The sequence below is a fragment of the Ammodytes marinus genome (genome assembly GCF_949987685.1).
Source record: "Ammodytes marinus genome assembly, chromosome: 7".
NCBI lineage: Eukaryota > Metazoa > Chordata > Actinopteri > Uranoscopiformes > Ammodytidae > Ammodytes > Ammodytes marinus.
In genome coordinates, this window is record NC_137211.1 from 21201286 (window position 1) to 21218149 (window position 16864).

At 40.2% G+C, this 16864-nt stretch overlaps 2 protein-coding genes across 2 annotated transcripts in view; one reads left to right on the forward strand and one right to left on the reverse strand.

The window, feature by feature from the left end:
- The window catches only part of magixb (MAGI family member, X-linked b), a gene marked incomplete at both ends in the record, with an annotated part of 43049 nt that extends 37979 nt beyond the window's left edge, over window positions 1-5070 (reverse strand). The window contains one exon of the mRNA XM_080030726.1: window positions 4988-5070. Coding sequence (XP_079886852.1) covers window positions 4988-5070 — 83 coding nt within the window. The remainder of the gene's footprint in view (window positions 1-4987) is intronic.
- A 1692-nt stretch (window positions 5071-6762) lies between these two features.
- gpkow (G patch domain and KOW motifs) lies at window positions 6763-16568 on the forward strand (the record flags this gene model as incomplete). Its single annotated transcript, XM_080030334.1, has 11 exons — window positions 6763-6956; window positions 7176-7345; window positions 7985-8130; window positions 10817-10923; window positions 11924-12128; window positions 12240-12372; window positions 13446-13623; window positions 14468-14588; window positions 15918-15987; window positions 16263-16348; window positions 16433-16568. The coding sequence occupies 11 exons, from the start codon at window positions 6763-6765 to the stop codon at window positions 16559-16561; spliced, it is 1539 nt and encodes a 512-aa protein (XP_079886460.1). The 3' UTR covers window positions 16562-16568.
- Between the last annotated feature and the right edge of the window lie 296 nt (window positions 16569-16864).

Below are 16864 nucleotides of genomic sequence, written 5' to 3' on the forward strand. Positions count from 1 at the left end.
TAAAGCTATAGTGCATAACTTATTTCGTCCCCATGAGGAATTCTGAGTAATAACAACAACACTCTCTGATCATCTACACAATGTTAGCCTTCAGTGATCGCCCATGGACTTGAGTCCTTCTGCTGTACGTCCAGGTTTTTTCTTGGAAGTAGAATCAACAACTGAAACAATTCGTCGCCGCTTCTTGAGCTCCTGAAACAGTGTCTGGGGGCGACACCAGTTTGTAAACGCTGCCATACTGAGAAATACAGGGAGAGTTTTGAGGAGCTGATAGGCTTAATCAAATTTGTGTCGACTCATTTGGTGATGGTTTGAATGTAACCGACATTGTATGAAAAAGGTACGTATAGCTTTAATCATATATGTATTGATTTTATTTTATTTTAGATTTTATTTAATTTTACAATTTGATATTAACAGCACTCTGTCATATATTAAAATACATAAATAGCCAGGGATAACACAAAAAAGCCCGAAGGCTTATTTCCATTGTGGTCCCTGTTGGGCAGGAGAAGAGGGCAAGTAGCAGCAAATCACATATCAACATTCACAAAATATACACGTTACATAAAAGTCACACACATAACAATGATCACCATTAAGACAAGCCTAATATTGGCATCTAAGCCATTGTTTCAGGGCCTTTTTAAAACTGCCTAAATTCCTGGCTAACTTCAGTGTACCGGGTAACCTATTCGAAAGTGTAGTTCTAGCATAAAAAAGGAATCCTTTCCCATGTTAGTCTTAACTCTGGGGGGTACAAAATCAGTAGAGCTACCTGTAGTGGAATGCCTGTGAACTTCACTTACTCGATTAAAATAATTTCTGAAATATTTGGGAACATCCCCATTTACAATCCTATGTACCATACACAGCTGTATCTGAGATACACGATCATCTACTTTCAACCAACCCAACCTCTCAAAGTGGGAAGATTCAAGATGAGTTCTCATGGGGAGGTCAAAAATAAGCCTAACCAACTTATTTTGCGAGGCCTGAAGCCTATGTTTCAAATGCATTGTGACGCCATTGTACCATGAGCCACACACATAATCATAATAAGGCTGAATTAAAGCTCCTGCTAAAATTAACATTGTTCTTTGATCCAGAAACTTTTAAATTCTGGCCAAAAAACGGATTATATGATTTATTTTGGTGATTGCCTTTTGAGCCTGACCTACACCAGATAAGTTACAATCTAAAACACAGCCAAGGTAACTGACTGATTCCTTGGATGTAATTTCAGAATCTCCAGCTAAAACCTTAAAGTCTCTCATTTTACAAGCTGGAATCAGCAGCTATTTTTGCCTGATAAATTGCTGAAACAATTAATTGATTTTAAAAATAGTCGCTGATCACTTTTCTTTTGATAACTAATGGATTAATTGCCTAATTTCAGCTGTTAATGGAATATTTTGGGATTCGAGCCTGTTGATCAGTTGGAATTTTTGATCAGCCCCTTTTCACCATTTGTTTTTTACTTCATGTTATATAATTAAAAATTTATCTATTGATATAATAATAGTTGATTATTGCTAGTTGAAGTGCTAAAAATTCCGAAAGAACAGTGCATTTTGTTTAATGAAGAAGTTGTTGGTTATATCTTTGATTTGATTGAAAACCATTGTATTAGGGCTGCAACTAATGATTTTTTGTATTGCTGACTCATTGGTGTAATCGATTAATCAAAAAAAATTATCATAGATATAGATATAAATGGATATAGACAGATATATACAGTATATGTATCTGTTATATGGATATTGAAAAAAAATTAAACAACTAATCAGTCATCCAAAAAATAGCTTATTCATATTCAGTTAATCGATTGACCAATACATTGTTCAATATTCATAATAAATATAATGTATGATACAACTTTAATCTAAGTTTAAAATCAACAGGCTTCTAAGCATTTCAACCAATAATATTCCAATCAAAAAATTGCTAAATGAAAATCTTGGGACAGTCTGAGTTACCAATCTACTGTTGTTGCAATGGTCCCTTTTTTTGCAGGGCAAGTGAGGAAAACCCAATCCCACACATACAAACACTAAGCTCATCTCTAGACCTGTTGTGAAGCACACTGCTCTTTATCTTGCAGAATCCCCCCATGGTCGGTGTTGGGGGTCAGACAAGTGAGTGATCTTTAATAACTGGTGGCCTTAAACTCATCTGAACCAATACACTGGTTGAGCGGCAGAAAATGAACAAGAACGGTTCTCCCAGCTCCGACTCTCTCCGTCTTATTTGACATCTGCGCCTTGACCTCTCCTGCCGAACATTTACACCAAACTGTGCAAGCAACACAGGGTTCTCTAAAGCTCCCTGATGCTCACTCACTTCCAAATCTAGGGCACGAGAGTGCTCAACACAACACAGACAGACAGCAGTGGCAGATTTAAAAATAAAAGATTAAATGCTTGTGGGTTGGGAAAACACAAAATATCTCCCTCTGTCATACACGGTGGGCGGCATACGCACGGCACACACGGAAACATTTCTCTCAATACATGAAAAACCTGATCAGAACATGTGTCATGAGAAGTACGGCCACTTCTCTCTGCACGCAATCGACAAATCCACAATCTATTGCAGTGTAAGATTTTATTTAAAGCTGCTTGTGTGTTGAATTCATACAAAGGGACTTAGTGTAAGATTAAAAACATTGTTGAGCAGTCGAGTGACACTCACACACCTGACAGGATAATACAGGCTCAGTGATGTTTCCTTTGGCCAGAGGGCATCTAAAAAGGCACCAGGATCAAGGTCGGGGGCAGGGGGCACATTAGCGGGGCCATGTTGTGTGTGTATACTGCTCTTCTCAGGGACACACACCACAATAACAACAGGTCCTCTATCGTCAATCCGCCAGGAAGCTTTTACAGTGCACCCCTTGCTGCGATCAAAGAGTTTAATTACACAGAGCAGATCAGCATCTCAACGATAACAATGGATTACAGATAAACAAATTGGAACGGTAGGGAGGAATTAAGGGAATTTAGAAAAAAGGAGGATACAGGAAATAGAACCATTGCGAACCCAGCCATGAAGGAAAATGGAAAGACAGTAGTAGAATCAACACAAGAGGAGGGTGGGGTTAGTGGGTAACCTTATGGAAGAATGGCTGAAATCTTAATAACAAAATGAATTATTCATAAGGAAAAAAGGGAGGTATAGGTTCAGTTCACTATAATGAGGTTTTTTCTTGTGTGTGAGGTCGCAGTTTGGTAACCTAAGCAGGCCTTCAAGTATGTGTGTGTGTGTGTGTGTGTGTGTGTGTGTGTGTGTGTGTGTGTGTGTGTGCGTGTGCGTGTGCGTGCGAGTGTGGATGTTTGTGTAAGAGAGATACTGCTGATTCAGTACAGAGATGGGTGAAGGTGACCCTCGCCTGCTCCTGCTTCGCCTGTCTCACCCACCTGATATTGATCCCAGTTGTCCAACTCAGATCTGAGTCAAGGATACACAGATTCATTGCCTTCTTGACATTTCAAATATGACACTCTGTAAACTCCAACCACTACCATTGATTGGTTATTGATTCGCCACCTCAGTCAAGAGTCTAACCACTTAACGGCAGCTTATCCAATCCAAATCTCAATGCATATATAGGCAGGCAAACGAGCGGCAGTTACAGCATGGGAATGTTGTTGTTGTTCAAATGTCAGATCTGACTCCACACGAACTGTTGAGATGTAAGAATAGGGCAGGCTACAACTACTGAATCCAAATGCAGTGGCTGGGAGCAAAGGTTTGGACCACAGATGGGAGAATGTGCCTGCGTAGCCCTGCACTGTCAAGGGTAAAATGCCTTGCACAAACACACACACACAGACACAAACGCACACACGCGTGCACGCGCACACACACACACACACACACACACACACACACATGCACGCATACTTTGTTTTCACCACACCTTAAAAAAGCATCATGAATATGCATGATGGCGAGGACGCAGGAGGTACATAATTAGACAATCAACAAATCCCAGCTGACGTGCATCACTATGACAGAGAACCAAATGCACCTCACTTCATCCTCTCGTCTTGTTAGCAGTGAGAGCGGAGTCATGTTCGTACGGTGACATGCGTTTCCACTTACTGGTTGTTTCAACTTGGGTTGGGAACTGAGACCCAAAGGAGGAGAGGTGCAGGATGAAACCATAAGGCTTTGCTTGGTTATAGTGCAACAAAAAAACAACAACCAGAGCCAGCATGTGAGCATGTGTGGACAGTTAAACACCACATGTCTCGCTCTACTCTTCCAATGTATCAATGATTCATATTAACAACGTAACCTTGACTGCTTTCCAGACCAACAGCAATCCACACTGTAAAATCAGGGTCACACATCCATCACTTGAGAACAAGCTCTCTGTATCGAGCAGGGACACACCCTAAACAAACAGCAACAACACACACATACACACACACAAAAACACACACACACAAAAGCACACACATACAAACAGAGCTGCAAGGAACACTGTTACACACATGCGTGCTCACACACCTGGCTGTGAACTAGAGCACATTTTGCAAGTCAGTCTATTTCTTATGGTAAAATGGATGCAGGTGCAACGAACATGGGCTTCTGTTTATAATTCTGCAGCACAAGATTGAAAAAGTTAAAGAAGAAATCAAAAATGTACAAAAAAAAACTTTTCAAACCTAATTATGACTTTATATACACAGACACACATACACAAAACTCACACTCACACGCACGCACACACATGATCACTAGCTGTTAACGGATGTAAACTCCATCAGTCAAAAAATAACACTCTTATCCCTTAAGATCTGCCACCATCATCGCAAACCCATACGTTACTCTCTAATACACACACTTAATGACTAGTTTACATGCACACACTTTCTCTTCCTCTTTCTCACGCACACACACACATACACACACACACACACACACACACACACACACCAGATTCTCAGGTTTCTCATATTTAGGGAATAATACTGACCTGCCCTGGCGCTGACACACACACATTCTTTTCAAGCAGTTCAGCCTTTCAAAGAGGATCCGTTTGAACGCGTCTATATACATTGACCCGACTGAGGTTAAGCCTGCACTTAGTAAAATAAATACGAGTTACTTGGTCAAAAAGCACAAGCCTGATGAGTGGTTTAAAAAAATAAAAATAAATTAAAAGCAGTGATGAGTATATCTAGGCTGTACGGTACCACCACTGTATCCCAGAGAAAGTCATAGGCGATGCGCACGGCTGACGGGATATTTGGACAGTGATGCTGAGAGCTGTGGTGATCTCGTAGAGAGAGAGAGGAAAGAGAGGAGAGAGAGAGTGGTGAAAATACACACACACACACACACACACAAATCTGACAGCGGCCGCTTACACATTTAGCAGCTGCTGCACTGCTATAGGCAAAATAACGCAGAGGGTGGATAAAGCCGTGGTCCAAAAACGTTCTGTTTAACTTGTAAGGAGTGTGTAATGAATAATAATTGCTGGACTTTGGTGTCTTACCTTCATGTTCGCTTTCTCCCCCTTGTCAAATCCTCCCCTGTAGTCTTCGTTCGGCGGATCGAGCAGGTGAATTGATAACGGACATCAATGGTAGATTCTGTTACAGGAGTCAACTGAAAGACAAACGTCGTCGGCACCGGGAAGAGGTGTCATTGAACTGCAGGCGCGGTGCAATCGCAGGGCGCGGATAGTCAATTGTCGAAGATAAAATTAGATAGGCCTAAATGCTGCAATGTCCAGTCGAAAGTCTTGGTCCGGTTCGGGATCCTTCCTGCCTCCAAATTGCACTTTTCGAGGGAAGAAACAATGACAAAAGGCTAAAGAGATGGTTATCTTGAGAAGTTAAGGGCCACGGAGGGGAGGGAATAAAAAGAGTTAAAAAGTACCGCCCCTTATTATCCCCAGTCTCCCCGTAGAGCTACCTGCATCGGCAGCATCACTTTTCGCTTACGAGTTATAACCAGGATTTAAAGGCGTGAGAACCAGATTAAAAGGAGATCTTTTTTAAAGCCACATTTGCAGTGTAGCTATCCAGCTGTGACGAGCGCCATTTGGCTAAAGGACCTCATTTAGGAACAAAAGTTTAGTTTAAGTAAAACTTCTAAAATAGAACCATATGGAAAAAGGGTCATATGAAGAAAGTATATGGACTTTAAAACAAAATCAGCCAATTAAGCCTATCCTACTTTTACAGAATAATAAAGTGTTTCTAAAAGAGCAGTTCCACATATGTAGCCTATGCAAAATGTCCAAAAGAAATGACTGAAATGTATCCTGTAATACATTCTGCAACAAATAGCCTTTGAAATAATCACAAAATGTTAGTAGCCTAGGCCTAGATGTAGCCTAATAAGACTAGCCTACCTCATGCCATTACAAAGTGTCCGTTTAAGTCACAGGCTAGTAGGCTATCAACAATATGTATTATAGTTTTTGTGCTGTTATTTATGCTAAAACTATTACATGATATAAAATGCATTTCCTGCTTATTTTGCTCTTCTCTTCCAAGTGGATTAAAATCCAATCTAATCGAGCCCAGTCAGCCCACACAACAAAACCCATATTTAAAACATACTTATCCGTTCGAGCGCTATCTATGCGTTGTACCTTTAATTACGGTGCATGATGGGAATTGTAGTTAATTGAACTACTTGACACCGGACTGGAACAAAACAAGTACAACAAAATAAAACTACAACTACCATAATTCCTGTCTGCTCGCATCTGCCGGACACCGGTTACAAACAATAATGGCGTCGCACGGGGAAGATACGGGTGATTTCAAGTCTGTAGCTATAGGGGACCAAGGAGAGAAAAAAAACCCGACTGTGTCGTTTGGTTTTAGCAAGACAGTTAACAAATTCAAACCTTCCACTGGCGAAGCTTTGGCAAAGACAGACGAGAAAGATTACCTGCTTGGAATTGATGGAAAAGAATTGCAAAGGTATGCTAATGCTAACTAGCATGTCGTAGCGTTAGCGTATTGGTTACGTTTCCATTCAGTTATAGCCACAAAGTAATTGCATTATTAAGTGTGTTTAGTAAATGTAAAGTGGATACCGTATTTAGGTATGGTAGTTGCATTTCTTATTAAAAACAGCATGTACATATTGTGCTGAAGCGGCCCAGCCCGCTAACTCGCTCACGTTCCTCTTTCGTGCAGTACTAAACCATCCGAGAAGCCCAAAGAGTTCATCATCCCTCTGATCCAGAAGAACCGCTGGCACAAACCTGAGCGAGCGGCCCTGAGCGAGGAAAGCGAAGGCAAAACACAAGAAACACCCCGAGACAATGACTCTGTGGACTCTCAGGCTGTCAAAGAGCTCATTGAAGGTGTGTGTACAGTACATGATTGATTTTGTTTTATTATAGTGTCATGCATAAACAATATGCCCAGCCAAAGGCTAATAATGCACCAATATTAACTTAAAAAGAAACCAGAAATAGACATGACTGACAATAGTATTATTAACGAAATAATTCAACCACCCTGACGTTTCTTCCAGGTTTTTAGTGACTAAAGAGGCCAACTTATAGATAAGTGAAGATAGTAGTGAAAATATAAAACCAACATACTTCAGGATTTTGTACGAACATTTCATGCATCAGAGTAATTCTCAGCTCATCATAAAGGGAGCAATATAAAAGAAATTGAGATTCATTCATTCTCAACTTCTCAAAGTTTGCAAAGTCTGTATTCCTCTGTGATGAATTTAAATCTGCGGAGTGCGGACATCAAGGGCTAGAGGAAGGATTCCTGTTGTTAACTGAGCAACCAAGTACCTCTGATTTCTTGTTAACTTTGCTTTAAAATAAAATGCTGTAGTGTAACTCTGCTTGATTTGAATATATGTCTGTAAGTTGGGGGTTTTATATTTAGAGAGTATGTAAACTTCGTGCTTGGTGGGAGTGCTGTCATTAGCTGCCTGTCACACAAAGCCCCTTCTAATACTTCTCCGCTCGTGCTGGTAGACTCCCGCAGGCAGCTTGAGCTGTGGGAGAATGGGCCTCAGTCAGAGAGAAACCCAAACCTCTCCATCCCACTGCTGATGCAAAACAAAGTGCCCGACGGCTTTGAGGATGGAGACCAAGTAAAGGTGGATCTACGGCCTGAATCTGTAAGTATGGATCGATACCCTACATGTGACAAACACTATAATATGAAGAAAATCGGCACAACAAAGAATGGGAGTTAAAGGGGTAGTTCAGGATTTTAGACATAGGGCCTTATTCCCAAGTTAGCATTGGTGTTCTTTATCAGTGGAGACAGTTTTCAACACATTTAATTCAGTCCTTCTAGTTGCAGAGTGCGCTCGTGCTAAGCTAGCGCACGGCATCGGGGGGGATACCTAGCCTGCTACTAAAACAGTCTTACCCACTCCACAGTACACCCGAGGCCAATCAATTATAACGCCAGACTATCGATGTAAATGTCTGTGTTGATAGAATAATTTAAGAAATAAAACCAACCTCGCATCGCATGAATTATCGCATTTTGAGGGACTACTTTCTTAGCAGCAGCGGACTTTTACTTTGCTGTGTAACCGAATCACTACAGCAGAAAGTAAACAGCAGCGTGGGACAGAAACTGAAACTGCACTGCCACCAGTCTACCGTCATTCTGTCCCGGTTCTCTGCTGCAGCTCCAGCGGGGGCTGTCTCTACAGACGCTCTTTCTCTTTCTGCCCTTTGAGCATCCCTCTCAATTCTTTATCAGTGTATTCCGGCTCGTACAGGTACGGTTCGTTGGATACAACAAATTGTATCCAACGAACCGTACCGTAATCGTCTTCAAAAGCAGACGCATTGCTAAGTCCTCCAAACGTGGCCATATCTTGTTTATTGCATAGGCTAATACAACTCCTTTGTGCACTGTACTCTGCGTCTGTAAGACAGATGCAGGTAAACAAACTATTATAGAGCCTGTAACCTAGGTATTAGTCCGCCGCTGCCGCAGCCTACAAGGAATAAAGTCCCTCAAAATGCAATATGCGAGGTTGGTTTTATTTCTAAAATTATTCTATCAACTCAGACATTTACATCGATAGTCTGGCGTTATAATTGATTGGCCTCGGGTGTACTGTGGAGTGGGTAAGACTGTTTTAGTAGCAGGCTAGGTATCCCCCCGATGCCGTGCGCTAGCTTAGCACGAGCGCACTCTGCAACTAGAAGGACTGAATTAAATGTGTTGAAAACTGTCTCCACTGATAAAGAACACCAAGGCTAACTTGGGAATAAAGCCCTATGTCTAAAATCCTGAACTACCCCTTTAAAAGCTATACATACTAGTGGTTGGGTCAGACATTATTTCCCTCTCATTATTTAAATCAATTTAAATTGATGATGACACATGACACAATCAAAACACAGATTTTGAAATATAAATGTCTTTTCTTTTTTTGGCAATTTTGTTGGTGTTGTTTTGTTTATGCTGGTCACATCAAATGAAGATCGTTCCTCAGCAACTACAATGGAGCCTATGGGGAATTAAACATTTAATGATATTTCCACACACTTTGTTTTAGTGTTAAGGCATTTAGTCATAGAAAGAACACCCAGGCATGAGATTAATATGAAGAGATCATTCATGTCTCATGACATTAGATAATGGCACTGAAATAAATAACGTATATAAGAAAGGAACAAGGTCAAATCATTAATGGACTTAGTAGTTTAGATGAACTGAATAAAGTCTCAAATTAATGTGGACAACATGAACGGAAGTAATTCAAGTCTGAAGTATTTTTTATTCTTTTGTACTATGATAAAAAAAGAATCACTTTTATGTCTAGATAATGCTATGCCAACAGGGACTTTCATGTAATTATACATACTTACATGTAAACTTAATTAATAATTGTTGTTTTATAAAATAAATAAATATATGTTTGAGGAGCGCTTGGCTTCTATGTTCTTAGTTTCTTGTAATTTCTTAGAATGCTATCAGATATTAAGATCACATTTTAATCTGCTAGAGAGGCATTTCAGTGTGCGTATCAAAAAATGCCTGACTGTACAAAATGTCTGGTAGACTGGCTACTTTGACTCAGATTGAAATTTGAGTGTGTGAAAGTGCTGACGGTCAACTGAGGAGAATACTCTAACACCCCTGTGTGCATATACAGTTGTGCGCATGCGTGTGTTTACAGTTGGCTTTGTCACTACAGTAAGGCCTTGGTGGCAGACAGGCATCAACATTCTCCCCAGAGACTTGCAGGCAACCAATCAGATCTCATCCTGTGTATTTTCTCCGAATGCCCCGCGCCTCGTCACTGTCATCGCATATCTGCTCTTTCAATCACTGTAGATGTGACTGTCAGACCATGAGAGTCATGGGAAACTTGCTCTCTGTGCCCCAAAGCTCATTTTAATGCAGTTTCCTCTGTGTGAGTGGGTTCACGGTTCACTTCCCTCAGAGGGAAGCCTTCAGTAGAGACGGGGACGAGCAGGGCCATTGCCCTGATGATGGCTGCTGCCTGGTGACTTTACTCAGCACGGTTCAAGTCTGACAGCCCCAAGCTAAAGGGCTAAAAGGCTGAGTCAGACTGGCATCACAAACTGCAACTCTCTGTCAGTAGGCACTAACAGTGTTTTTGTGTTGCAGAACTCAAAGGTTACATAAGCACCAAAATTAGTTCTAACACATATGTAATGTGCTTGATTTATTCTTTACTGTCTGTCTGTCTGTCTGTCTGTTGAAGGTGTTGGTGTAAGATTCATTTTGGTTTTTGGAGCATTTAATGTTTGTCTCATGCTTTTCAGAAAGATCATATCTGCGTGTGTGTGTTTGTGTGTGTTTGTTAGTCCACAGAGGCAGATTATGAGAGTATTCCTGTTGAGCATTATGGACTCGCTATGCTCAAAGGCATGGGCTGGAATAAAGAAGAAGGCATTGGACGGACCTTTAAACAGTATGTAAAAAAAGCGGACCCGCTACTATACCCTTTTTCTTCCTAAAGTAATTATGCTTTACTTGCACTTTGGTGTTCAAATTTAAGACAAAACAATAGACTGTCCTTAAAGGTGAAGTAAGCAATATATTTATGTTAATATACGTGTTAAATCGCTCTATATTCATACAGTGATCACTTGTATAGTGTGCGCGTTTCATAACTCCGATCTCTCAGTCACCTGCTCTGCATGTAATCGGAAAAATTTACTTTTCGGGGATCCCACAACTGATATCAATCACAAGAGAGAACGTTACAAACCGGCATGTCTCACTGCCGGTGCACGTGCAGAGCGACGGATGGGTGAATGTTTATGCGCCTACAATGGCGGAGCAGGTAAAAATCCTTCCCAATGTCTGTTTTGTTTGTTTTTATCATGTTTTATCGCACTTACTGATCTGAGATGATGCTAGATAACTCGCTGCTTGAAGACCGCAGTGCATTAATGTGGTGACGTAGGGACGAGGGAGGGCACTGCTAACTGCAGTCAGTGACAGGAAGTTAGCTAAACTGACCATTCCGCTTACTTCACCTTTAAATAAATAGCATAACAATTAATCAAAGAATTGAAGAATTTGCAGAATTTTTATTAGATTAAAGTAGCTGTATCCATAGATTGGATACCATCAGAATAGTGCCATAAATTGTTAATAATAAATAAAAATAAATATTTTCTTTCTGATAAGGAAATTGAACTTTAATGTTGCTTTTATGTATTTTGAATATTGTTCAAACTAATTGTACCTGACTTTGTTTTACACATAGCCTGCAATATAATTAGAGACAATGTGCAAATGCAGTTTTATAAAAGCACTTATCACAGGAATCCCAATACATTGTTTCACCCAGTAAGCCTAGTAGCTTCATTATTAAACATGAGATGCACAGGCTGTATCCACCTCTAGCCTCCTTTACATCCCACGTTTCTGTGTTTATTGATTTAATGCTGTCGTTGCTGCAGACACGTGACGCCAATCGAACACCAGCTTCGTCCTAAAGGATTGGGTCTTGGAGCGGATCGTTCGGCCATAAAGGACCTGGAACCCACCAAACATAAACGCCCCCCAAAGCCGGGAGACGAGAGGCCGCCAGAGGAGGAGCTGGTGATGGGTCCGGGTGGCTGTGTTCTGGTGCAGTCGGGACCACATAAAGAACTGTATGGCAAGGTACATCTGACATGTGTTTGCATCCATGTTAATATGTTAACTCCTTAACAACTGTCTGTTTTCTTTCTCTTCTGTGTTTTTTGCTCAACAACTTTCATTTGTGTGCTGCAGATTGAAGGCGTTGATCCAGACAACGCTCGAGTTATGGTGAAGCTGGCCATTGGCAACAAGACAGTGACAATCAGCCAGTATGCTGTTACACTGGTCGGACGTAAGGAATACGAAAAGAACTGCAAAGACATCAGTAAGTATCCAAACAAATAAAATGGATAAGGTCAAGATTTATGGAAAATTTTCTCACAGCTAATGGTTTTGTTTTTTTTGCGCCTACATTCTTAATTAGATGATATTTACTCCATTCTGGTAAGATTTAAAGGGCACCAAATGACAAAACTATTATTGTCCAGTCTTCATTTTAAGTAATTATGATGTATGCTTTTTTAATTACAGTCTTATGTAATTACAGTCACATTGGAAAACTGTTTTATTAAACAGAAATGAAAATGAATAAACTACTTAAATGTGTCACATTAGGTTGACTGTCTGTAGTTTCTGGGAATTAATCTGAATTATCCTGCTATTGTGTGTAGAGCTGCATGGATTTTGATAATTGATTAATTGCTTTAACATGTTTCTGAGCACTGGTTGCTACTTCTCAATTAGGTATATTTATTTGTAAAATAATATGTTTTAGTTTGTGCAAAACAAGCAACTCTAATATGTGCACACTGAGATTGGTAAATGGTAAATCGACTTGACTTATATAGCGCTTTTAAGCCGATTTTCTCAGCCCCGATTTTCTTACCACATTCACCCATTCATACAGACACTCATACACCGATGGCAGTAGCTACCATGCAAGGCGCCCTCTGAATCATCGGGAGCAATTTGGTGTTCAGTGTTTTGCCCAGGGACACTTCGACATGTGGCGGGTAGGCGGAGGATCGAACCTCCGACCCTGCCCTCCAGAAGCGACCTCCCTACCCACTTTACCACTACCGCCCCTAGATTGTGATGGGCATTTCTACTACATTGTTTGACATTCTTTAAACCAAACAATAATGACGAAACTGTCAAATTAACCTATAATGAAAATAATTGTTGTAAAATTAGTTGTATAAGAGCTGACTTAACTGGTTAATCTTCGAGTGTAGTTATATTTCAGCCTTCAATTGAAAATAATAATACATTTCATGCTTTTATTTTCCAATACTCTGCCTCCCCACAAGAATAAAAACACTACCGTTCAGAGTCACACAATACTGTGGTGTATATGTTTTATCTAATGCCATGCTAAGCAGCGTATGCTCTGTCTAGGTCGCCTCAGTAAAGCCCACAAAGAGAAGGAGAAAGAGAAGGAGAGGGAGCGAGAGAAGGAGCAACAGAGACGGGAGGAGAAAGAGAAACAAAGTCATGGTGACCAACACAAGTCTTCAGAAAGAAACGGAGGAAAAGATGAACGCAAGCGGAAACACAGAGGATCAAGTCAAGACAGGTACATCTCAATTACAAAACTGTTTTTTATAAGAGCTGTTTCACCTGTGCGTGAACCTTTTTTTTATTTTCATGACAATCGTGTGTTCTTCTCAAATGTATAATTATTTCCTTCCCCGTTTTCTTTATTCTTTGCAATTTTACTTTTTATTTATTTATTTTTGCTGTAGACTGTAAACATTTGGGTTTGACACCAAAATATGAATATGAGACAATAGATCAACATTTCAGCTTTCATTTCCAGGTATTTACATCTGGATCTGATACACAACTGAGAAGGTAGCATTATTTTCTTCTTTTGTGAAGCTTTCCAGGCTTTCACCACAGCCTCATGCAGTTGCTGTTTGTTTTGGGGTGTTACTCTCTTCAGTCTCCTCTTTAGCAGGTAAAATGCATGTTCTATAGGGTTTAAGTCTGGAGATAGACTTGGCCAGTCTAAAACCTTCAATTTCTTGCCCCTGATTAACAAATTAGGAGTGAAACGCCCCTTATTTTTGAGAGTTACTCCTAAATCAGCACGTTAGGACCTACTCTTAGCCTTAAAATGTTTTGTGAATACGGCCCCTGATCCAGATGTAAATACCTGGAAATGTTGATCTATTGTCTGATATTCATATTTTGGTGTCAAACCCAAATGTTTCCAGTCTACAGCAACAATCAAGGAATTGGCCTCACTATTCCAATACTTTGAGGGAACTGTATGTTGATACTAAAAAAATATATATATATAATTATTTTACCACACTGTAATATTTTTCCATTTCCATTTAAAGTTTAATACGTTGTCAATGATTCCTTTTGAGTAAACAAACTGTACATTGGTTTTCCTTGTGTTTCTTCTGCAGAGAGAAGCCTCCAGTGAAGGAGGCTAGGCGACCACCGGCTCCGCCCTCCTGGCTCCAAAGAGACTTGAAAGTTCGCTTTATAGACAAAGCTTTCAAAGGGGGAAAGTACTACAACTCGAAGGTATTAAGTTTTTTGCTCTTATAACTTGTTTTTATTAATTGTTTTTTTTAGTTGACTATTTATTACTAAGTGTCTTATTTATGAATGCCTCTCAGTAGATGTTAAAGCCACTACGAGTAACATGGCACGTTGGCGTCCCCTTTGGACAAAAGCGGTAGTATTTTTACGACGTCAGCTGTCGTGAAGCTGTTTTCTAGCTTGTGCCGGGCGTGCGAGATTCAAATGATCAGGAAGCAATATAGTGCATGTCTGTGTGTTGAAAGTGTGAGGGCACCAGACTCTTTTCGGAGAGTGGTTAGTGACACAGCATCAACTAATGCCAGTCAGTGCTACACACACCTGATTGCAATGAGTTGATGCAGTGTCACCTCTCACAGAGCTGAAAGATTACGTGTCCTCACAGAAAGCGAATGAATGAGAGACGGCAGTTAGTATGGATCACGAAGAGGTAATGTGTTTATGTTGTTGTAAATAATGACTATTTCAGATGAATAATGGTCATCTGATGATGCTGGTGAGGCAAAGTAAACTTTGTTTTAGTACGCTACCGCTCATTCATTTAGGAGTAAACACTGCAGTCTTGCTCCCGTGAAATTGTGTATACGTTGCTTGGCCACGCCCTCCCGCCCGCCTCTCTCTCCCTTTTAGCTTTTCTTCATTGCATTTTCTTTTTTTTTCTTTGATGGTTCAGCCCCGTTATCAGTCATTATGACGACAGACAACTGTCTCAAACAAGGCTCCCGCTCCCCTTCCCTCACCTGGAGGGATAGGCTTCTCAAATCGCGTTGTTGCGCCACACTGAAATCTGCGACCAATACGGATATGTGACCATAGAGCCTGCACGAGCGAATCAAAAATCGGACTGGGTGTGCGACCAGACCAAATGCAGTAGTAAAAACTATATAAAAACGTCTTTCTTTGCACTGATGGTCTCGTTTGCTGTTAAAGGTAATTTATGATTATGTGAGGAAACATGAGGCTGTTTAAAAGATATGTTTTTACATCTCTTGAAGTGCTAACTTAATTTTGTTGTCTGACCTTATTATAATATACAATATAATGACAATAGAACTATTTGAACTTGAACTAATACCCTACTCAGACATTACATGATTGCAAAGAATCTGATGATTATTCAAGCCTCCATTGGGACATGGGATTTTAATGTTATCAAGTGGTTTATTTTTGTCTAGAAAATGTTAACTTAGCTTGTTACTTTTACGTATATCCCTTTTTTTTTTGGATGGTAGATCTTCGTTTAATTATTAATAATTACAGTAAAGCAGAGGGACTTTGTACCAGCTGTTAATCAGTCATGTTTTCCTCCAGATGCGTATTGAGGACGTCCTGACACCGACTACCTGTGTGTGTCGAACTGAAGAGGGAAGATTTTTAGACGGTGAGTCCTTGCTGTTCTCTTTTCGTAATTAGCGTTGAACAAGAAATGTGCATTATGTATGCTGCTGGTTCAATCTGGTGTTAATACACAGACTAGGCTCTGTAAACAGGCATGTTGCTATCTATGATGGGCCCCCCTTTGTTTGCATACCATGTGATTTTGTCATCAAGCATTCTCCAGAATCTCTGACTCCACCTTTTCATATCTGCTGAATTATTAGCGAGTATTGCTTCGGGAACACTTAAATAACACTCTGTTTCTTCTTTGGTTGGCAGATGTGAAGCAGGACATGCTGGAAACCATTGTTCCAAAAAGCGAAAATGATTCCATAATGGTTGTACTGGGTGAACACAGAGGACAGGTAAGCAAAGGATCGTCTCCCCTGTATGATGTGTGTACTGTTTTTTTCTGTTACTAATCACAATATTTACATTTGCTGGGTCAGGTCGGCCGTATTCTCCAACGGGACAAGAACAAGTGCAAAGCCATGGTCCAGCTGGACCGGCATGAGGAGAAACTGTTCACACTGGACTATGATCGTATTTGTCACTATGTCGGAGCAACAGACCACTGATCCACATGTACCTCATCACTATTCAAATGTATTCGTCCCCTCTGAAACACTTTTGCAATATTCTAAAATAATGATTTTCATAAGATTTTAAAGCTATTTTGTAATAAAATAAATGTCAAGACTTGTATTTGTACAGATGTTCTTACAATATCCACCACCACACCATCAAGAAAAGTTGCAATGATTCATTCACAGTAATCTTTGAATTTATTAGCAAATTACGTTCACTTAAAGCCCTAGTAACAACAAGCAGGTCAATTCTTAAGGTCATATAAAAAACATATTTACAACTGTTCTACATGT